This window comes from Rhinolophus sinicus, linkage group LG03 (assembly GCF_036562045.2).
Source record: "Rhinolophus sinicus isolate RSC01 linkage group LG03, ASM3656204v1, whole genome shotgun sequence".
NCBI lineage: Eukaryota > Metazoa > Chordata > Mammalia > Chiroptera > Rhinolophidae > Rhinolophus > Rhinolophus sinicus.
In genome coordinates this window covers 136,445,831-136,470,413 of record NC_133753.1, presented here as the reverse complement: position 1 = coordinate 136,470,413, position 24,583 = coordinate 136,445,831, and the positions used below count along the sequence as shown (strand labels likewise).

General features: G+C 39.0%; 2 protein-coding genes across 5 annotated transcripts in view; one reads left to right on the top strand and one right to left on the bottom strand.

Annotated features, from left to right (window-relative positions):
• Positions 1 to 10,335, top strand: part of FAM81B (family with sequence similarity 81 member B) — a 43,672-nt gene extending 33,337 nt beyond the window's left edge. For both annotated transcript variants that reach the window (XM_019727991.2, XM_074328706.1), the window contains 3 exons: positions 6,435 to 6,570; positions 8,148 to 8,343; positions 10,034 to 10,335. In XM_019727991.2, coding sequence (XP_019583550.2) covers positions 6,435 to 6,570; positions 8,148 to 8,343; positions 10,034 to 10,167 — 466 coding nt within the window. In that variant the 3' untranslated portion in view covers positions 10,168 to 10,335. The remainder of the gene's footprint in view (positions 1 to 6,434; positions 6,571 to 8,147; positions 8,344 to 10,033) is intronic.
• A 9,800-nt stretch (positions 10,336 to 20,135) lies between these two features.
• The window catches only part of SKIC3 (SKI3 subunit of superkiller complex), a 74,176-nt gene continuing 69,728 nt past the window's right edge, over positions 20,136 to 24,583 (bottom strand). For all 3 annotated transcript variants that reach the window (XM_019727881.2, XM_019727884.2, XM_074328705.1), the window contains exons 43-44: positions 22,883 to 23,006; positions 20,136 to 20,882 (exon numbers count right to left, since the gene is read on the bottom strand). In XM_019727881.2, the coding sequence (XP_019583440.2) occupies positions 20,808 to 20,882; positions 22,883 to 23,006 (199 nt within the window). In that variant the 3' untranslated portion in view covers positions 20,136 to 20,807. The remainder of the gene's footprint in view (positions 20,883 to 22,882; positions 23,007 to 24,583) is intronic.

Sequence of the window (24,583 nt, the reverse complement as noted above, 5' to 3'; positions counted from 1 at the left end):
TCAAAAGAACAGAATATTTGCTGTTCTGAGAACTGTGGACTGCAGACACAGATTCACAGCCCAACTAGTTCCAGCAAAGGGGAGGGAGCTGTGGAAGCAGGACGAGCTACGGTGATGGTCACCGCCATTTCTCTGGGCCACAGCTCACAATTCACCCTGCCCCTGGCCCCACCTATCTGGGTGGATCCCTGCAGGAGTAAACAGAACTGCTGAAACATACAGGCTCTGAATCTGGTGCAGGAAGAGCTTTGGAACTTCAAAAGCTCTCCGCATACCCACACGGACACTGCATCCTGTGACCCAGGCGAACCATTAACAGAGGAGAAGCCCATCTCCCAGGGAATACCCCCATTCTGTGAGAAGCTGGAATAGTGCAGAGAAAACATAGCACTACCATGTGAGAGAGAGAAAAAAAAGGCTGCAGAATAGCAGATTGGATCAAAAAACTAAACCCAACCATATGCTGTCTCCAAGAGACACATCTCAGCTACAAGGACAAGCATAGACTCAAAGTGAAAGGGTGGAAATTGACACTCCAAGCAAATGGTACCCAGAGAAAATCAGGTGTAGCCATAATGATATCAGATGAAACAAACTTCAGGGTGAAAAAGATAACAAGAGACAAAGATGGACATTTCATAATGTTAAAGGGGACTATACAACAAGAAGGCATAACAGTCATCAATATTTATGCCCCCAATCAGGGAGCACCTAAATATACTAAGCAACTACTAACAGAACTAAAGGGAGAAATTGACCAAAACACAATTATACTAGGGGACTTAAATACATCATTGACAGCTATGGATAGATCATCCAAACAGAAAATAAATAACGAAATAGCAGCCCTAAATGACACATTAGATGAAATGGACATAATTGACATATATAGAGCACTTCATCCTAAAACATCAGACTATACATTCTTTTCTAGTGTACATGGAACATTCTCAAGGATAGACCATATATTGGGACATAAAATCAGCCTCAGCAAATTTAAGAAGATTGAAATCATACCAAGCATATTCACTGATCACAAGGCTTTGAAATTGGATATCAACTGCAAAAAGAAAGCAGGACAAACACAAATACATGGAGATTAAACAACATACTTTTAAAGAATGACCGGGTCAAAGAAGAAATTAGAGGAGAGATCAAAAGATACATAGAAACAAATGACAATGAAAATACATCCTACCAAAAATTTTGGGATGCAGCAAAAGCAGTTTTAAGAGGGAAATTTATATCATTACAGGCCTATCTCAAGAAACAAGAAAAATCCCAAATAAATAACCTCATGTTACACCTTAAAGAACTAGAAAAAGAAGAACAAGTGAAACCCAAGGTCAGCAGAAGAAAGGAAATAACAAAAATCAGAGCAGAACTAAATGAAATAGAGAACAAAAAGACAATAGAAAAAATTAATGTGACAAAGAGCTGGTTCTTTGAAAAGATTAACAAAATTGACAAACCCTTGGCTAGACTCACTAAGATAAAAAGAGAGAAGACACTAATTAACAAAATCAGAAATGAAAAAGGGGAAGTTATCACGGACACCACAGAAATACAAAGGATCATCCAAGAATACTATGAAGGACTATATGCCACCAAATTCAATAACCTAGAAGAAATGGACAAGTTCTTAGAAACATATAGCCTTCCTAGGCTGAACCATGAAGAACTGGAAAATCTAAACAGACCGATCACCAGTAACAAAATTGAATCAGTCATCCAAAACCTTCCCAAAAGCAAAAGTCTGGGACTAGATTGTTTCACTAGTGAATTCTACCAAACCTTCAAGCAAGATCTAATACCAATCCTGCTCAACCTCTTCCAAAAAATTGAAGAAGAGACAGTACTCCCTAACTCATTTTATGAGGCCAACATCACCCTGATACCAAAACCTGGTAAGGACAACACAAAAAAAGAAAACTACAGACCAATATCTCTGATGAATACAGATGCAAAAATCCTAAATAAAATTCTAGCAAATCGAATACAACAATGCATTAAAAAGATTATTCATCACGACCAAGTGGGGTTCATTCCCGGGACACAAGGATGGTTCAACATCCGCAAATCCATCAATGTGATACATCACATAAACAAAATAAAGGACAAAAATCATATGATTATATCAATTGATGCAGAAAAAGCATTTGACAAGATACAACATCCATTTATGATTAAAACACTTAATAAAATAGGTATAGAAGGAAAATACCTTAACATAATAAAGGCCATCTATGACAAGCCCTCAGCTAATCTCATAATTAATGGTGAAAAACTGAAGCCCTTTGCTCTACGTTCAGGAACACGACAGGGCTGTCCCCTATCACCTCTGCTTTTCAACATAGTGTTGGAAGTCCTTGCCAGAGCAATCAGGCAAGAGAAAGAAATAAAAGGCATCCAAATTGGGAATGAAGAAGTTAAATTATCACTCTTTGCAGATGACATGATGCTATATATAGAAAACCCTAAAGACTCCACCAAAAAGCTATTAGAAACAATCAACGAATACAGTAAAATTGCTGGCTACAAAATCAACGTACAAAAGTCCATTGCATTCCTATATACTAGCAATGAAATCTCAGGAAAAGAAATACAAAAGCAATTCCTTTTGCAATTGCAGCAGAAAGAATAAAATACCTAGGAATAAACTTAACCAAGGATGTGAAAGACCTATATGCTGAAAACTATAAGACATTTTTGAAAGAAATTGAAGAAGACACAAAGAAATAGAAAGACATTCCGTGCTCATGGATTGGAAGAATCAACATAGTTAAAATGGCCATATTACCCAAAGCAATACACAGATTTAATGCAATCCCCATCAAAATCCCAATGGCATTTTTAAAAAAAGTAGAACAAAAATCATCAGATTTGTTTGGAACCACAAAAGACCCCGAATAGCCAAAGCAATCTTAAGAAAAAAGAACAATAATGGAGGTATCACACTTCCTGACTTTAGCTTGTACTACAGGGCTACAATAATCAAAACAGCATGGTATTGGCAGAAAAACAGACACATAGACCAATGGAATAGAATTGAGAACCCAGAAATAAAACCACATAAATATGGACAGATAATTTTGACAAAGAAGCATAAAACATACAATGGAGGAAAGACAGCCTCTTCAATAAATGGTGCTGGGAGAATTGGATAGCCACGTGCAAAAGAATGAAACTGGACTGCTATCTGTCACCATGTACCAAAATTAATTCAAAATGGATCAAAGACTTAAGCATAAGACCTGACACAATAAACTGCATAGAAGAAAACATAGGTACTAAACTTATGGACCTTGGGTTCAAAGAGCATTTTATGAATTTGACTCCAAAGGCAATGGAAGTAAAAGCTAAAATAAACGAATGGGACTATATGAAACTTAAAAGCTTCTGCACAGCAAAAGAAACCATCGACAAAATAAAGAGGTCACCAACTGAATGGGAGAAGATTTTTGCAAACAGTGCCTCCGATAAGGGGCTAATATCCAAAATATACAAGGAACTCATGCAACTCAACAACAACAACAAAAAACAACCCAATTGAAAAATGGGCAGAGGACCTGAAGAGACATTTCTCCAAAGAGGACATACAAATGGCAAATAGACATATGAAAAAATGCTCAACATCACTAATCATCAGAGAAATGCAAATAAAAACCACAATGATATATCACCTCACCCCAGGCAGAATGGCTGTCATCAACAAGACAAATAGTAACAAGTGTTGGAGAGGCTGTGGAGAAAAAGGAACCCTCATACACTGTTGGTGGGAATGCAGACTGGTGCAGCCGTTATGGAAGGCAGTGTGGAGGTTCCTCAAAAAATTACGAATAGAATTACCATATGACCCAGCAATTCCTCTCCTGGCTATCTACCCAAAAAATCTGAAACATTTATCCATAAAGACACGTGTGCTCCAATGTTCATTGCAGCTTTGTTTATGGTGGCCAAGACATGGAAACAACCAAAATGTCCTTCGATAGATGAATGGATAAAGAAGTTGTGGTATATATACACAATGGAATACTATTCGGCGGTAAGAAAAGATGATATAGGAACATTTGTGACAACATGGATGGATCTTGAGAATATGATGCTAAGCAAAATAAGTCAGACAGAAAAAGCGGAGAACCATATGATTTCACTGATATGTGGTATATAAACCAAAAACAACAAAAGAACAAGACAAACAAATGAGAAACAAAAACTCATAGACACAGACAATAGTTTAGTGGTTACCAGGGTAAGAGAGGTGGGGGGTGGGAGATGAGGGTAAGGGGCATCAAATATATAGTGATGGAAGGAGAACTCACTCTGGGTGGTGAACACACAATGGGATTTATAGATGATGTAATACAGAATTGTACACCTGAAATCTATGTAATTTTACTAACCATTGTCACCCCAATAAAAAAAGACATTAAGTGAGCTGCTAGAAGTAGTCCAGGATGGATCTCTGTCCTCATTTATGTATGTCACCCATAAGCAGGGTGGCCACAGGGATGTTTGTTCCAAGCAGTATACATGGGCCACGCTCACTGTTCTCTCTCGACACAGCTCTCTGCCCTGGACTCTGTAATGTCTATAGACCTCCGTTACATTTTCTTTTACTCTTTTGTAACTTCCTTCCTTATAATTGCCCTTGGAGTGTATTTTAATCTGACTCCACCAGTATAAATATTAAGGAAAAACAAATCCAGGCAATACCTTACATTATCCTAATGAGGTCTCTAGCCATAATTCAAAAGTCTCTTTGTGTTTTTAGAAAAAAGGAAAGAAAATGCTATCTATCTATCTATCTATCTATCTATCTATCTATCTATCTATCTATCTATTTATCTATCTATCCATCTATCCACCCATCCACCCATCCACCCACCCACCTACCTATATCTATCTACATATGTTAGAATTACCGCCATAACCACTGGAATAGAGGATTGGGAACTAAAATGTGAATATCATCCAAGATAAATTCCTCCTCTTGAGATTTTAACTGTAAGTTTTATAATTAACAGAAAAGTAATTTTTACATGGTAAATCATGTCCATTATGTTAGGAAAAAGTCTACAGAAAGAAAAAGATTTACATAAGCTTTTATTTTATGTTATCCTTTTTATCTTTCAAGGAGAATTTTTTTTTTTTAAATAATGTTTTCATACTTTGATAAACGACCATCACACAGAGTCTGACTCCTGATTGTTACCAGAAAGGTGAATCTCCAATTGCAGGCAAAACCTTGTAATAAAAGGATAAGTAGTAATTCATTCTTTTTGGCTTCACTCAAATTTCAGAATTTCAATTACTGATATGTCCTTCCAGAGGTATTACCTCGGCAGATTGGTTTTCAGAGGGATTTTAATATTGTACCAGTGATGAGAGTAAATGCTCTCATTTATTTACACAGTAAAGGTGAGCAGCGAAGGCTGGTTTCTCAACTGTAAAGCTACCTCTTGGTTATCTGAGGATTTACTGTCCCCCTTAATCACTATTAATTAATACTTCCACCAGGAATAGGGAAGTGAAAATGAAAATCAAAGATTAGATCTCTAAATAAGTTGACAAGTCTATGATTTATTTGTGAAGAGCCCTAATAAAAGGAATGAGAAAAAATAGCCCACTTATTAATTTTTTTAGCAACTATTTATTGAGTACTTCGTATATTGCAGGCATTGTTCACAGACATTAACAAAGTAAAACCATGCTTTTATGGAGCTTATGTTCTAATGGAGAAGACAGTGCACAAATTAGTATATACCGTGTTACCCCGAAAATAAGACCTAGCTGGACAATCAGCTCTAATGCATCTTTTTGGAGCAAAAATTAATATAAGGCCCGGTCTTATTGTACTATAATATAAAACTGGGTCTTATATAAGACTGGATCTTATTGTACTATAAGACTGGGTCTAATATCATATCATATCATAGCATAGTATATCATAACATACAGAGTCTTATATTAATTTTTGCTCCAAAAGATGCATTAGAGCTGATTGTCCGGCTAGGTCTTATTTTCGGGGAAACACAGTATGTGGTCCTTTACAGAAAAAGTTTGCCAATCCCTACATTGAGTAATACTCCCCATCCCAAGTGACTTATTAAGGCATTTCTTCCACACACACTCAATGCACCCTGGGCCCTGAGAGGTCATCTGTGTGGGTGACGTGTGTTTCTGTGTGGCTGTCTCCTGTCACTGTGTGTACATGTACTTTAGAGTATGTGGAGGGGTGTTGTCAGCAGCTGGGCTGAACACAGGCTCAGGGCAGGGCCCCAGAGTGTGACCCCCACCCTCACATCACCCCATAAGTACTTGCTAGACACACTGAGCCTCAGCATCTGAGAGAAACTGCAGACGTTTTCAATACTGAATTTCGGTTTTATGTTTAAATTTACTTATTAAAACAGAACTATTTTTTCCCTTAGATTTAATTCACTTTCAAATAATCTGTATGAGGAAGTTGAGACCAATCAAAAATGGACAGAAAAGCAGTTCATCAAATGTGAAAAAGACCAGCTCGGCCCTATAAATGAGTGTCTGAAGCTGCTCCAGGAAAAACTGGTGAGGAGCTCTGTTATTTATTAAGCAAATGCTGCCCAGTCACTGTCTGGAGTTTAGCTGGGAGTCAAGGTGTCCAAGTGAAGGTCGCACTCCCACATTCTCAGTTACCTACCTTTTTGTGGCGCCAGATAGGACTCAGAGGCCGGTCTTCCCGTCCTGCTTGCTACTCCCCAACGCTGTGATCCCACACTGCTCAGAATGTCTTCTACCGGCACCGGAAGACTTGAAAGAGCTTTTAAAACTACAGATTCCTTGTCCCAACTCAGCGCTGACGCATCACACCATCTCCGGGGCCTCCCTGGGAATCTGTGCGTCTAGGTGAGAGCCCCCGGTGATGCTCAAACACAATCAAGCCTGAAAACTTCTCCCTTAGATGAGCTGTTTTGCCTCTCTGGAGAGAGATCCATTAGCAGATCAAAGTTTTTCAAAACCCCTTCTCCAGATTCCATCTTGTAGAGAAAAGGCCCAGCTGTGGGATGAGACTACAGTCGGTGGGAAATCTATTGCAGAGCTCCATTCTCCCAGCACAGTGGCCATGCTGAGCCCCAACAGGAGAACAGCACAGGGCTGTTAGTGTCCTCAGGGGCTGCCACCCATGCAGGTGATTGAAATAAGATGTTTCTGGAGCTTTGGTCGGGGGCTGTGGTAAATAACACTCCTGTCCCCCCACCTGAGTTTGTCAACAACTGATCTGGACATGGTGCAAGGGACGGAGACAAACGTGACAGCTCTACCACGGATAAGGCTACTGAAGTCTGTGCGGTCCGACCTGCAGCCCCGTGGCCTGTTCGTCCTCCTACCTGACTATGGGTCACCTGCAGGCAGAAGCCCTCCCACCACAAGGGAGAGAGAGCCTGGAATCCACCATTCCGGAGGCAGGCAGGGCTACAGACAGGAGAACCAAAGGGGCTCAACCAGGCTAGCCCATTCCTGTGTAAGAGAGAGGAGGAGCCAAGAAGCTAATTAGCCTCAAGAGGCTTCATATGAGAATTACCTGGAGCATTTTAAACTAGATCAAATCCTGAGGTCCATCATAGGCTAATTGAAACAGGATTTGGCGTGGGGTGGGGGGAGCGGGGTGTATGGTCCAGGTGATTCTAACAGACAACACGGGTGGAGAGTCCCTATTCTAGCCGAAGTCTGTCCACGTGGAGAACCAAAGGGGCTCAACCAGGCTAGCCCATTCCTGTGATGAAGCTCCAGGAATAAGGACATCTGACACTTAGGAGCCTATCCCAGGAGCATGGGTCCAGCAGAACCGAAAACACCTTCCTTGGCTACCCTGCTTTAAACGCTAGACTAAACTTCCAAATCCTCAGGCATTTCAGCAAGACCACAGCCCTTTATTTTCTTTTCCTCCATAACATGCAGAATTCCAGAAACTACAAATGAACAAGGCCAAACAAAGGGATGAACTCTTAGACTTGTGAACACAGTTTTCGGTACAAGGGAACTTGGTTTGAATTTTCATGTATAACATGGACAAATGAATTCGTTAAAAACAGTCTCTACGCCGAAATACAAATGCACACAGATTTTCTCGTCTGCAGAGTTTTAACATGTGATATCTTTTATAGGAAAAGTCTGAAAATAAAATGGAAAAAAAATTACTGCAGCTTTCGAGCAAATTAGAGCACTTCATTAATGCACAGAAACAGACAGCAGAACTGAGCAAAGTAAAGCATATAGAAAATAAACTATCCAAAAAGATGACCCAACTGGAAAAGCACATCTGGGATGAATTAGAGGAAATGCAGAATGAATATCAATCAGGTGAGTAGATCCCTTTGATTAAGTAAAGAACGCCAGTCCTTTCCTATTGAGTCCCTCAGAGTTTTCCACTTGGAGCCAATGGCCAGGAATTGATCTTGTCATTTGTGACATCCTTTTGTACTTAATCTGACTTTTCCTAAACATCCCATAGACGGTCAGCACACCACTGGGAGGTAAGTAAACAAGTTTACTTTCTTCATGCACACTTGGCAGCTTCACAGACTTGCCATTGCTGTGAAATGTTTTTTAATCTCTAAGATCACAGACTCATAGAATTGTCAGACCTGGAAAGTCCTTGGAGATCAAGAGCTGGCTTGTGGCTATATCATGAAATGAGGAACCTAAATCAAATTCTCCTCATTGAACTTGCAGGTAATGAGCCTGGACAGATGTCAGACCGGAGACCTGACCTTTAGAAATAAGAGAGAGAGAGAGGAATTAACAGAGTCCGGTGTGGTGACTGCCTTTCTTGTTAGCGAGGCTAATGGCGGCAGTGTCACGCTGAGCTAACATCAAAGAGGATTAATTGGCAAGGCTCATCTAATTTGTCAAAGGGAAGGACAGAGGAATAGGTGCCGTGGAGCAGCCGTCTGCCTCAAGTCACAGTTCTGAGGGAATTACCAGGAATCCGAAGGTTCCTTTGTTAGAGAAAGCTCTGTCCTCTAGAGCTCAGAAAAATGCATGTAAATTCTACCAAATTTTGGTCTTGTACAGAGGTGCTTTGAAGGTGTCTTGCAAAGACTTCAGGGTCTCATTCTGCCAGATGTTGCTGGCATAGAAGTGAAATTTGCTGCCTGGAAATCTGACTCCCACCACCTCTACCCCCCAACTCCCACTGCCCAATCAAACTAATGAATTATCTGGCCAGGAATCACATCCCACACTTAACTGGCCTTTCTTTTAGGGCCCTACTGTCCACTTAACTACCAGAAGTTTAATTTTGTTCATTCCAGTAGTATAACCACAGGGTGAGGTGCTGAAGAGTAATTTGCAATATCCATGTCTCTGCATTTTACTAAGTGGGCGTTTAGCAAACAGGGACTCCAAATTAATGGTTTGCTCCTTTATGCCTTTAATAAAAATGTGTTTAGAAATGACTATGTGAAAGGCTCTAGTGTATAAGAAATGGGCTGCAGTGTAAGAAGCTTGAGATCTGGTAGGTACGTGGTTATGAATGACTAGACTTGTGTAAGAGAGATGCAAAGTGCTGGAGCGCAGCTGATGGGGAGAAGCCCGTGGCCAGGGGCCTCTCTAGGTCCCTCAAACAGGTTAATTTTAGAGAAAGTTTAAAATCTCATCTGTGGTCTTCAATTTGGTAACAAGAATTTAAAAAAGGGATCATTCAACTCTCTTGTCAAAGTATATAGAAAGAGAAGATATTTCCAATTTCTCCCTTGAAATACAGAATCATTTCATTATGCAATATATTCGGGGGGAGGGGGAGGAAAGGAATGGAATGATTAAATATTTTTACAATGAAACCAGATACAAGTTGAAACACTATTACTAATGCATCTTTATAACATACAAGAAATGGGTTGTTATACATGTTTAGGCTGGTCTTAGTAAAACTTAATGTGCTTTAAATGAAAAGATCATCAGTTATGACAGAACCACTGATTGATAACTTTTGTAAAGATAAAGTTCCCATGCATTGTTTCAGTCTACGTATTCTCATATCCACTTCTAGGATTTAAGTCGATTCATGACTCTCTCAACTCCCTCCAACAAATACAGAAAACAAAGATGGATTTAGAGAAATATAAAGTTCAGAAAGACCTAAAGAAGCTACAGCGTAAGATAGTGGAGCTCCAGGAAGTATAACACTTTCCAGTCATCTTCTTTTTCACCGGCCAATGAAGTGGTTTGTTGGTAAAATTTGGGAAGAAGAAACCTCTGGGATGTTTATTGCTTCTACTGTCTCTGCATGTCTTACTACCTTTTAAACGGAGATGAAAGTACCAGAAAACCCAATAAAGCAAAGAAACTTTATGAGATTTTCATTTATTAATGAAAAAATTAAGGAATTTTTTTACATACACATAATATTTTTATTTACCTGCAAATACAAAACAGCCATCTGCATAATATAACTAAATGAGTGAAGCAGGCTATATGTAATACATTAAATAGCATGCACTGAGGAAAATTGGAGACCACTTACCTTGTCTAAAAAGAATAGCCACTGTGCAGTTCCAGTTCATTACTAACACATATATGTGATCTGTTATTGCCAAAATTTTCATTTGTCAAAAGAAACCAGAAATCTGGGTTTTATGTGAAACCGCTCCATTTATAAGCATCAGCACTAACTACAGTTGAGCCTCCATATCCACAGGTTTTGCATCAGCAGGTTTAACCGTGGATAGAAAATATCCCTCCCTCCAAAAATCCCAGAATGTTCCAAAAAGCAAAACTTGAATTTGCCATGCATCGAACACTGTGCTGAATCCATGAGAATAAAGTGATATTCTCTATTCTGCTATAGTCTACATGCAAATATAGGTTATATGCAAAAACTATGCCATTTTATAGGAGGGACTTAAGCATCCTCGGATTTGGGTATCCTCGGAAATCCAGGATCCTCGGGGTGGTGGTCCTGGGACCATTCCCCCCCTCACCCGGGGACACAGAGGGATGACTATAGTTCAAACTAGTTCTTAACCTGTGAGGGAACGCCTGACCGGCAGATGGCAGATACCGTCAGTGGGCTGTCAATTTGCAACTTCTGACCTAGAGGTTTTTGTTTTCTAACAATCCCAATATTTTCAGCAAGTCTAACATGCATATTGATTCACTGTATTCAATATGTATCAGAATTATGAGCAACTAAGAGCTAACTCATACAGAGTAAGAGAATACAGCAGTTCCCAAGAAAAACATCCAAGGTGATTTGATCTAGGTGCTAAATTCAAAAGCACTTCAAGAACACTAATAAGTTTCCTACAAAATTAAAGTATTTCTAACTTTTCCAGATATAAATGTTAAATGTAGAGCCTGGTATTATGTAGTAAAATCAAGAAAAATAAAACAAACTCTCCGTGTCATGCACTATGCACTAGAGCAAGGACTAATTTGTAATCACGGAGCTTTTTGTAAACTTGGCAAGGAGACTTTTGCTCTGGACTTAGGCTCCTTCCTTGGTTTAGGGAAGAAGAGTAACAACTTTTCCCCTAATAAAGAACAAACTTACCTTCCAAATAACTTTACGATCAATGCCTCCCTCTCTAATTTTTTAGCTGTATGAAATATCTCCATTTATTTTGATTAATTTACATATAGCATCATGGACTATATTTCAAGGGATTTTCATTAGCAGAATTTAAGAGTTTAAAACACACTAGCAGTGTGCTTTGCAATCGAGTGTCATGCTAGGACAAAGGGCTAATATCTCAAGTAATCTCAAATAACTCTTACAAGAAAATAAGAAATCAATGTGTTTTTTTAATGGGAAAAGAATATGAACAGGCTAGCTACAGAGGAGTACAATCATAAAGATATGAAAAGACATTCAACCTACTAACAAAATAAAAATTAAAGGAATCCTTAGCTACTATTTTCAGACTGACAAATATTAAAGTGATTGACAATGCTGAGTTGACAAGGCTGTAGAGAAATGTGCACTCCCATACATTATTGGCGAGTCTACAAATTGGTGCAGTGATTTAGAAAGCAATTTGGAAACATCTATTAACATTTTTTTCTTTTAATTTTTTTTATTTTTATTGACGAATGTTGGGGAACAGTGTGTTTCTCCAGGGCCCATCAGCTCCAAGTCATTGTCCTTCAGTCCAGCTGTGGAGGGCACAGCTCAGCTCCAAGTCCAGTCGCCGTTTTCAATCTTTAGTTGCAGGGAGTGCAGCCCACCATCCCATGTGGGAATTGAACCGGCAATGTTGTTGTTGAGAGCTCACGCTCTAACCAACTGAGCCATCCGGCTGCCCACCTATTATTTTTAAATGTATATATCCTTTCACCCTGGAATTCTAAATTTCTATTAGAAATTTATATTACAGGGGAAAATACCTTGCAAAACATGTCAAGATATATGAACAAGGATACTCATTACAGCACCACTGGTTATAGCAAAAAAACTAAAAACAACCCAAATATAAGGAATTGATTAATGATATCAGCAAACAAAACTGCTATCCAGTCCTTGAAAAGAGCACAGAAAGATATCCAAGATATACTGTTAAGTGGAAAAAAGCAAGTTGCAAAGCAATATAATTATGATCCTGCTTGTGTCAAAAAAATAAAAATTTACAAGTTAAGCACATTATGCATTCTACAATATGCAAAATAGGTCAAAATTTATAACAAATTTAGCAGTGTTGGATTATAAAAATTTTGTTTTTTACATCAACCATGTATTAATGTTTTCACATTATTACAACACAGTACTTTTGTTTCTAGCAAAAATATATTTTAAAAAACAATCACCACAACAAATACACTATTAGGCTAAAAGAGTAACTCTTTGTAATCAACCAAATACGTGGTTGTAGGAAGGTTTAAATTAGGAATTCACACAGACCGACTGCCAAGACCTCTCACTCAGACCTGTTTTTCACTCTACGATACAGCTACAAAAGCATCAAGAACACACAGCCGGTGGGGGGGGAGGGGGGGTGAAAGATGCTGATGCATTTGTTTTTTCCTTGTAAACAAAAGCAAAAAATGCTCCAAACTAAAATGCAATTCAAATAATGGTGCAGGGTGAAGCCAAAAGCTTTCCCAGAATGGGTCTCTGTCATTGGTGTTGACCGGTACCGCGGAGACCTGTATATAACGTAAGCGGGTAGGGGGCCAAAGGATCCTCGGCCAGCATTCTTGTTTGGGACCCCATACTGGGGTGTTCGCAGGTTTGCACAGACTCTAGGTGGCCTGAGAGCTCTGCCCAGTGAGATGGTGGCTCCAGGTTTTGTGCGGCCTAAAGCTTATGTAGTTCTGATTTGTTGTTGATGTCCTGTCCTGATGTGTGGGCACAGTCGTCTGTAAGATCATTCCTGGAAGCCGCTGCCACCTCAGGACAGCAGCAATTAACTCCATACAGAAGAAACTGTGAAGAACATACATACATCCCTCTAACCCAAAGGCATCCCCAACTCACTGTCTCTTTAGCTGGATCCAAAGATGCCCACAGCCAGGCCAGGAGCATCTGACATCAAGGGGAGTGGGAGTGGCAAGAGACATTGGTCTTAATGAAAGACCTTATTGTAATCGAAATGTCCTATGCAAAATTTACAAAAGCTTGTAAATACATTTCTAGGGCTCATGCATGTGAGGGGCCCTGAGGTTCAAAAGCCATCATTTCACAGTGAATTCACCTCTTCTCAGGCACCAGTAGAGCACTGCTCCTGCCTCCCTTTGCATGTATTCTGCTGTGGATCCAAATGGTGACAAGGAGAAAAATCGCCCCCTAGAGAAGTTCTGTATGCACTTTATTCTATTCCAAACACCAAAACTTAGTCCCTTGAGAGATGTCACACTTCTCTCTCCACAAACAGGAGGATGTCTGAGCATCACGGAATCTGCAATCCTTATCCACGCTGCAGGCAAATGTTAAAATATCTCAGTCCTCGCTTTGGGCCCAAACATGATCTAAGCAGGCGTGGATAGTCCAAGGGTCCTGCCACCTCCCAGCATTTCCTGCCATTTCTTTCCTCTTATCAAAACCTGCTCTTAGGGAGGGAAATCATATGAAATTATTTACATGGAGGTCTAAATGATAATGCTCAAACTATTTTTGCTTCCCTACTGAAGAGGAAGGACACATTTCTTGCCTTATGCTACATAGGTAACTGCCTTGTCGGCCCCACTGTGACTGGCTATACCCACCATGCGAGGGCCAGGACTGCAGTAAGGCCCAAGGTCAAAGAAACAGCATCCCCGGAGTGCTCCGGACACCAGCACCTCTCCCCTCTTCTATAGAAACTTACCAAACACCTGCTCACTTCTGTAGGTGTCACCCCTAGTAGCAGCAAGTGGCAGCAAAAACACCAAGGAAAAACTTGATCTATGATACACACACACACACACACACACACACACACACACACGTATCTGTGTTTTTACCTTATGAAGGGTCTCCAACTTTTGTGAGATACTTTTTATATCTTTGCAGGCTCCATTCATTCATGTGCTGGGCACTGGGCATACAACATTGAACAAACTAAACATGGGCCCTGCATTTCGGAAATTTATAGTCTACTGGAAAAGACCAACAGTTACACTGGCAAATACATGGGCAAGTACAAGGTGTGACAGGAGCACCCGGGAGAGGCATTTAGCAAAAACATGGGGAATCAGGCAAAGGGGTCTTTCAGAAACAGGGGCATCTGAATTGAGACGTCTAAAGTATAGAGACCTTAGCCCAGGGAAAGGGACTAGATTAGTAGAGGTGGGGGCTCAGGCAGATGGAGCAGCCTGAGGAAAGTCCTGGAGGCCAAATGAATGGAACACATTCCAGAAAACTGCAGGAAGTTCAATATGGTCAGAACCTAACATGTGTGTGGTGGAGGTGGGGAAGGTAAATAGCAAAAGAGGAGGGCTGGAAAGTTAGAGGGAGTAGGGCATCTGATCACGAAGGGCCTTGTAACTCATGTTAAAGAATTTGGGCTTAATCTTCAGGTGCCCAGACTAGCCTTTAAAGGATTTTAAATAGGAGAGTGACATTATCAGATTTGCCTTTTAGAGAGATCCCTCTGGAACGTGGAGAATAGATTACACAGTGGGAGAAGCAAATTTGGGTGGGGAAGGAGGGAGATGTTGCAGGAGAAAGAGGATAATGAGCTCAGTTTTAAACTAACTGATTTTGAGGTATCTATGGGACGTCCAAGAGGTATCCGGCGGTGAGTGCGAGCAAGGACCTGGAGCATGAGAAAAAGATCTGAATTGAGGATTTAGCATAGAAATGGTTGTTGAGGTTATGGGTGAGGAAGGGATGCCTGGGGTTGGGTGGTGGGGGTGGGAGACATGAAGAATACAGTGAGAAACAGAGACCAGGGAAGAACCCCAAGGACACCTAACACCGAAAGGACAAAGAGGAACCTGGAAATCCTTAGGTAAGCCTGTGGAGACAGCAGTGAAGTGGTAGAAGTATCATCGTGTGAGGGTTTCATAGGCTGTTTTGTCCCCTACCCAGCTCGGCATTTCCCTTCCCAGGAGATTAGAGTCACATATATTTGTGATAAAGGTTTGTTATTTCAGATCTTTCCCTTAATATACAGTCATGAAATTGTATAACTCCATAGACTAAATTTCCATAACCCCTGTTCCCTAGTAGAGTTCTGCTACTTCCTTTTCAGATGTTTACACACGTGATAAATGCTGGAAGACACGATGTGCCCATCAGTGTCATAAACCAGGTCCTCTCTTGTCCCAAAAGAAACAAACTTAGAAAACAGAAAAATAATCCAAACTTCTCCGCTGACAAGTTGAGGGGTCTTGCGATTGGACAGCCTGAGTTGTAAACCAATGTCACCGTCACTGTTAATGTGATATGTGACTCTGGATGTTTTTTAATGTCAGAGTCTTAGTTTCCTCATCTTAAAATGGCAGATGACACCTCCCTTGTATGTTATTGAAAGAATTAGAAAAACACTTACTGGCCTATTAACAGGTATCAGAGACTGCTCTAAGCACTTTATCTCGGTTAAGTGTTTTAACACTCCAAACAGATGCCTATTACTGAGGCACAGAGAGGGTAGGTAATTTATGTAAGGTTTCACTGCTAGTAGGAGAGGGAGGCAGGATTTGAACTCACCAAGTCCAGAGAACTGCTCCTAAACATTCTACTCTATTGTTTCTCTAAATATATGCAGACCATCTAATGCAGCATCTGATGCATATAGGTATTGTACCTGATAAATGGTACTGATTAATAAACAGAGCTTTGGGATTTTATGGGAAAGACAAGTTCCATGATACTCTTTCATTCACCTCTATTCAATTCAGATCAGTTTCTAGAAGTGTATCAGTTCAAAAAGGCCCTTTTACATGTATGAGAAGAAATGCCTTGGCTTGCAATACTTCTAGCAGTGGAGCAAAGCAGAAAGAAATGCAAAATATAGACTGCTCCTGGAACAACAGTATAATGAGGAAATGTTCCTCTACTTTAAAGGCGCTTCTTTCTATCATCTCTGAGGAGGGAGGCTAACAGATAAAACATTACAGACCTTGACTGGAGGGGGTGGGGCGCTGATGTCAGTGTCCAGTGATGCATATTTGCTCCATAGGTCATGGCCATCAAAGCAAACCCAACAGCTATGACTGCTGGGTAAAAGCCCTTAGTATCCAATGACCAGATGCTTGTCCAAAAAAGTAATGCACTGCATTCATAAGGGAGACACGTGGGGACTTCAAGGGGGAAGTGAACTTATGGAGGCACGTGAATGGTGCTGGACAAACCCACTCCTGCAACCTCAAACAACTCCTAAACCAAGGAATCTATCCAGTCTTTATGACTCAATTCCACAGGTTAGCACTCAAAGGCTTTAGAGTATTCACAATGCCAACATAAAATTCCCCCAAAAGGAACACACACACACACACACACACACACACACACACACACCTATGAACTTTTATCAACTACCTCCTCCGTAGAAATTAGTTGCTAACTAAGGAGAGAGCAAGATCTTTCAAAACCAAGGAAGTGCTAGGTACCTAACGTACAGGAAGGCCAAATGAAAATTGATGGAAGAGAGGTTAGAAAAGCCAAAGAGAAAACCAAGGGCCAGCACTTGTGATGTTATCAAGGGTTAACTATAACAATTAGTTCACTGTTGGCCTCAGCTTCTGTGAAGTTCAAAACCCAACAAGGATGGAGTATTCCTTATCATTACATAGGTTGAAACTTGCAAACAAAGCTTGAAAAAAAAAATTGCAGTTAGTCCTTTGGAGGAGGTTTCCTTCCTCCTAAGTTTCTTCCTAGAATTCAGACAGTGGCACCAGGTAACCAGTAGCATCAGAATACACCTTAGTAGGATAATTGAGTCAGTCCCAAGGTACACACCTCGACTCATTTACATTTCTTTGAGATTAACAGAATTATTAACAAAATTTGACAAAAGTATTGGAAATGGTCGTGGCGGTCAGATTCTGTTTGCCTAAGAATATAGATAATTTTTGAAGAGCGACGCTTTGAGTTCTCATTTTTTGTCTGTAAAATGAAGACAGTATCTACTGTGAAATATGTGAGAGGTAATGAGGTAATACTGTAAATAGCTTGGCACACAGTAGGCACTCAAGCTACATCCCTTTCTGCGAACTCCACAGGAGAGTTTCCTTGTTTTTTTTTTTGTTTGTTTGCTTCTAGAGGCTGCCCTTATTACATCTGCAAAGCCAGCAACGTAGAATCTGACTTTATTCTGTGTCACTTCTCTCATTGAAAGACTCTCCACTGTTAAGGCCTCATGATTAAAGCCAGGATAACCTCCCCCTTTCAAGGTCCACACCCTTGATCACATCTGCACAGTCCCTTTTGCCAGGTGTTCACGAATTCTGGGATCAGGGGATGGACATCTTTGGGGGGCCATTATTCTGCCTACCACAAGCCGAAATAGCAAAGAAAGCATTTTTTTCATTGTCCATCTTCTCTCCAGAAAAATTAATGTAAATGTTTTTATAATAGGTATTATATACAGGGAAAGTATGTGAAGCATGAAGCCCAAATGAACTCCTGTACTGATTCAAAGGAGAGCTTGACCTGAAAAGTATTTCAACCGTCCAGTGATGTAATACGGAATCCAACCCATTTTTCGATGCATATACTAATTTTAATTATCCCTCTCCTGGTATCGTTTCCCCCCACTAAAACAAATAGGTGTTTTCAATTCTAAATTCAAAATATAAGAAAAAAGTATTTCCAATGTTTCATAGCAGTTGTTTGTTAAAGAGATACTATTTGTAAGTTTCTTACTTGAAAACATTTTGAGGTCTAAAGATAATTTAGCATTTATAAAAACAAATTTTGGTTGTGCAGGCTATTTGTTCGGGTACATTAAAATTTAAAATACTGCTCTTCAACAAGTTCCTATTCTAATCAGTCAAAGAAAAGAAAAGAGTCATTATGACACAGCGCAGGGACAGCCAGACACTGTGAGTGGTCTTCATGTGCTACAGAGCTTAAGTGACCACATTTTTTCTAAACCAAAAACTGAGGCACCTAATTTACCTAAACTTTACCTGAAACACTTACCCAATTAATGTTTCACACTGTTTTAAATAACCACATCTTTTAATTCCCTTAATGTACAGTAACCTGAGTGTTTCTGTCCAATCCTGTTCTACGTAAATTCCCAAGTTAAAGGAAATTTGTCAACTCATTTTGGAAAGTGAAAAAGAGCATTTTAAACTAAGGTTGTTTCTTTCATCCTGAGACTTCAATCTGACAAGTGATCCCAAACAGACTGTGTTCCAAAAGTTTACTCATAAGCTGAAATGTATTTCTCCCACAGGATATGACTATCAGATGCCAAGCTAGCCTATAACCACCTAAATAATCAATAATAGCCAAATGGTAGATAAAAATGCACTATAGTTCTCAAAAAAAAATCTAACAAAATAATAATATAAATGCTAAATATTGGTACTTCAGGAAGTAAAATTTAATATAATTTCTCTAATTAAGCTTATGTATAAACTCTGAATGGAAATTTCAGCCACTTTTCAAGTTCCTAAAACCTGGTAACATTCATTCACTTAGAATTTCCTTTGCTTTACACATGCTGTTTAGCAACACTCTCCTTTACTAACTAGGACTAATGACAACGTTTAAAACACTTAGCATAGGTCTGGGATGAAGTAAACTATAAAAATTATATGGTTAGGAATGATTAGAGGCACATAGTAACAGGGCATCTATGCAAGAAATAACTACCTGAGATAGTATTAATAAGGTGTTTACCAATCTTCTCTTTCAGAAAACCTGGGTCTGAGGTCCCTGGAGGCCAGAACTAGGAAAGAGAGTCAAAGGTTACTCCTGGATTGTAGACCTGGAGCAAAGGCTAACCAAGTCCATACTGTAGCTAAAAGTTGTGAAATGAGGGGTACCCCAGAGAGCAGCTGGAGAACTAGAACTGAATCCAAGCATTTAAGCAGATGCAGCCAGCCCATTCTGTAGTTACAGGCTGCAGGACAGCATGGCACTAGGGGTGCACAGGCCCTTGCAGCAGCCTAGCTCTGGCTAAGTTTGTGGGCCAGGCTGTTAAGAGCACTGAATCAGTTTGACAGCTGTGAGGATAAGGATGAAATGGGCAGAGAATGGCAAGTTGCTTGATCTTGTTAAAGAAACAAAGGGAAGAATCATCACTGGATCAATCCAGTGGTTCACAAACCTGAATGGATATTAGAATCTCTTAAGCATGCCCTTTAAATGCAGAGTCCTAGGCCCCAATCCTTAAATATTCTGATGGCATGGGTCTGAATAATATTCAGCCAAATTTGGGAATTCATCAAATTATAGTCAGTTCAACAGATTATTAATCTCTGAAGTAAAATTTAATTACAGAATATAATCAATTTACATTATCTCATAAAGTAATATTGTGAAGCTGCTGGTTTAGAAAAACTACAAACAAATCATACAACCACACATTTTTGTACAATATGTTAATGTCTGAAATGTTTTTTAAAACACAAATCCAAAGTGACATACAGTTTCTTCAAATACTTAAAGGGCTTTTTGAAAAAAATAAATAAAATAGGTAAATGTGCTCTCAAGTTTTAAAATTTGAATTTAAAAATTAAATCTGATATTGATACTATAAAGAAAACACGACACTGTATTTTATTTCAGAAAGTTCAAGTCTTTTCATCATAATTGAAGGAATTACATGATTGATTAAATACTGTCAGCATTATTTTCCAAAATTTTCCATTCATTTTTTTAAATGCAGCCATACACCTGAGCGTCTTAAATTGTATAAACATATCCATTAGCAGTAAAAGACTCACCAACATTTATATCATGCTTCTTCAACAGAACCTGAGATGAACCACTAGTAAAACAGGTTACAAGATTTAGATTTTATGATGAGTTGGCCTGCTGAACTCTAAAATGCATAGAAGGAATTAAACTTTGCATTGTGCTAGTTTGCTTTGCATATGATGAAAATGGCTATTAAGGCTTTATTGTAAGGGATTACAAAAAACCCTATTGTGCACCATGCAAAAATGGAGAAAATAATGGTTTATAAATAACTGTTGAATAAGGGAATCACGTTTTTCTCCTCTCATTATGAATTTCTCAAAATCAAAGATTTTTTTCAGATTAAAGTTACATTAAGAGTTTATCAGAAATTACATACCTAGTTTAAGAACTTAAACATCTTTAGATTTAAAAAAGGAATGGATAATACATAGTCTTAAAAAATGATGCTTTGGGGAAAAGTCTTGATTCATTGTTTCATTCTTTCTAATAGCTGTTTCTTCACTTGCTTACTATAAAAAATGCATTGTTACTGTGAAGATAATTTTTGATTCAGTTCCAATGCTCTTGTATCTCCATGAGTTTTAGCATCGCTCAGCAGCACCTGTGGGAAGTCACAGACAGGTCAGCACGTTGTTCATTAACAATGTCTATATTAGATTCATAGAAGCCACGTATGCCAAAGGGCAGCAGGCACTATCAAACGACAAGAGAAAAAGCGACTGTGGGCAACCCTTCAGTCATTTTTGCTGAAATTAATTGTTCAACCAAAGCTAACAGCAGAGATAAGCACAATTTATTCAAATGCTCAATTCGTACAGATGCCAACATTTCAATTGTTACCACTGTCAGCACTGTGTAAAATTACACATTTTGTTGGGCCTCTTTGTTTACAATACTATCACCGCTAACTCCTTACTCCAAAAGGCCGTTTTATGCACAGAAATATCCAAACGACATTGTTCTCCTTTAAAACCACAGCTTAGGATCAAAGCTCTGGGTTCTAGGCTCTATCAGGAACCTTTCCATGATTTTCACCAATTCCACAAACTAGAAGATTTAATTTCAGTTGATCATTCGATTACTAAGACACATTTTGGTTGTTCATTTTCAAACACTGGGAAGGGTCCGAGATTTTGCTCTACATGCAAGCTAACAAGCTAGTCTGCTGCAGTTTCACGATACTGCCGGAATACCAGGGCTCCCGGGTCAGAGACAAAGGCCTCTACTATCTATGGTACAGCAAACATCATGCACATCAGCACGTCTGCATCTGTTCCCTTTGCTTCCAAGTCTCATGGGGTGACATGGATGGACACATAGTTCCCACATACAGAGTGGGGTGCATCATACAACAGGAACCCTGAGCTGAGGACACCCGAGCCTTTCATTGTGGGCAGCAAACAGGCCTACTGTGTGCTGTGGAGGGAGACACTTAGCTCTGGCTCCCAAAGCTTTCACTGTATATACATCCTTGGAAAGACAGTCTGGAACAAAGGGCAGTCAGGCCCTCTGTTCATCAGATGTTTAGAAATGCCAGAGACCATGGTGTACGGTCTCCCAACGTTCATACAAGTTCTTCCTTTTTGGTTTGCAATATGCTGATTATACTGCCTTTCTTGTTTTTGTTAATATTTCTTTAATATTGTATTTTTCACTGAAAGGCAAACAGTATTTCAAGTGTTGTAGGTCTTAAAGCCTCTCACTACTTTTCATTGTGTTTTAAAAATTGCTGGCTGAAGTTATGAGAATGTTAACCCAATACATGTTTTACATACTCTACCTTTTTAAAAAGAAATTTTAGATATACACGTTTTCATATTTATATACCAGAGCCATCCCATAAGCAGAGTAGAAAATGACCCATGAAAAAAAAAAAAAAGAAAGAAAACGACACATGCATTTTATAGAAAAGAATAAGTAAAATAACTTTTCTAAAATAATATGAACATCACATTAAATTCTACCACAGTGGTATCTCAGTTTTCGAATGTCTCCGTTGATGAACATTTCCATTTACGAATGCTGTAAATTTTATGGATCTATGGTATCATTTGATAGTAAAACTCATGCGGCATTTGCAGTTTTAGGGGTTGATTTTAAAGGTCTGGAATGGATTAATCCATTTTGCATTACTTTCTATGGGGAAACCGTGCCTAGGTTTTCGAACGTTTCAGAACTCAAAATGTCTACGTTTGAAACAGTCTACGTTCCGGGACAGATTAAGTTTGAAAACTGAGGTACCACTGTGCTTGTAATTGTATCCTATCTACCCATTTGCCTCCACTGCACTGGTCCTAAGAAATACCACACCCACCACCTTGCACCTTTGTCTGCTTTTGCTTATTCTACACAGCACATTAGGAGAATGTATTTCCTACAGGTTAAATCAGTGTTTCTCAACCAGGGGCAATTTCACCTCAAGTATCATTTGGTAATGTCTAGAAGACATCCTTGGTTGTCACAGTTGGGTGGAGGGAGGAGGACAGTGGTTACAGTGGTTAGAAATGCTGGTAAAAACGTCCTACAATGCACCAAACAAGCCTTACCCCTCCTCCCACAAAGGTCCAAGATGAAATATGTTGAATAAAATCAATGACTTACATTAATGAGCTCGTAGTCATTTTTGGCATGTAAGTGTCTCAGTAGGTACCAACGTGCAGTTGACACAATAGATTTGGGATACCCAGGCTGATACACCACTCTCTCCAAAAGTCGCCGTGTCTCTCTGGGGAAAAGATATTTACATTTAGTCCAAGCATATAAATGAATATAAAATAATTCACAGACTGGACTCACACACACATTACCTTTCTCATTCTTTTGCATATGTGGTGCTGATTACTTCATGAATTTTTTATTCACATAAAAATATACGTAATAATGGGTAACATTTATTCTTTATTATTTGCTTGGTACTAATGCTAAGTGCTTTACATATATGTTCACATTTAACATTCACGACCTTGTAAGGCAGATTGCTGTTATTATTCCCATTTTGCAGATATGTAAATTAAGGCTCATCCCAAATAGAATAAGGGAAAGTCCCCTGTTATGTGCACTTCTGAGTGCTCTACCACTAATTTGTTTTACAAATTGGCAGAAAATAAATCAATAAATAATAAAAAATAACACAGAGTGGAACAAGGAGAAATACTTAACATCTACACTAGAGGCTAAGTATGTATTATCAGGCTTTTAGTATATGTTTTCAAGAATGTACAATATGGGAACCCATGTAACAATAGGCTGACTTACAGCTGTGTTCTCATTTTATTTTTTTCTAATTTACAAACATCTATGACTCTGAAGACTTCTGTACTTGTAGAAACGACGTAAATAGTGGTGACTCAGAAATGCTGAATAGGGATTCTTAAAAGTAGCATTGGTTTCAAGCAGGAGCTAAAGAACTTGTCTTAAGGATGCCTATACATAGAAATCACATAGTAAGCACACTGTTTTTTCTTATGCTGTATGTCTATTTGGGCTGATTTTTGGTGGTGATAAAAATTATGAGAGGTGCTAACAGAGATTACTAGGGAAAGGGGGTAAGGCCCTCTAAGTAACCCACACTGAGAATCAGCAGAAGGAGTTCATTAGGAAGCTTAAATTCCAGCCAAAAACATTTCTTGGTGAAATCAGTCAAAAAAAAAAAAGATATGGTGATGGAAGGAGAACTGACTCTGGGTGTTGAGCACACAATGTGACATAAAGATGATGTATTATAGAAATGTACACTCGAAACCTATGTAATTTCACCAACTATTGTCACCCCAATAAATTTAATTTAAAAATAATGCCCATAAATAAATATTAATAAATGGTACTGAAATTGCTGATTAGCCATAGGTCTTAATTCTTCCTTCACTCCTACTTTGTTGATATGATCTTTGCAGCATATTTATATGTATTAAGCTCTATGTCTACATCACCTATTGTATTCTAATAATTTTTTGAATCAACTGTTTTACTTACAGTTGCTTTGTGTTATGTGTGGTATCCATTAGAACTAGATATTATGCCCAGAATGTTGAAATACTCTTGTCTGTTTTATCATCCATATGACCTTTAAGTAATTTTCTTCAAATTTATCAGACCCTATCCCCACCCTCCAATAAAAAGACTGCTAGAATTTTTATGTTTTTATCTGAGAAGTTTTTGGATTTTCTAGTTATAAAACCCACATTAATTATAACATATCTCTGCCTTTTCAATATTTATTATTACTCTTTTCATAGCTTATTGCTTTGCATGAACTTAAGTCAGTCTAGCCTTCAATGTGGGTCTGTTTGGTTTTGTTTGTTT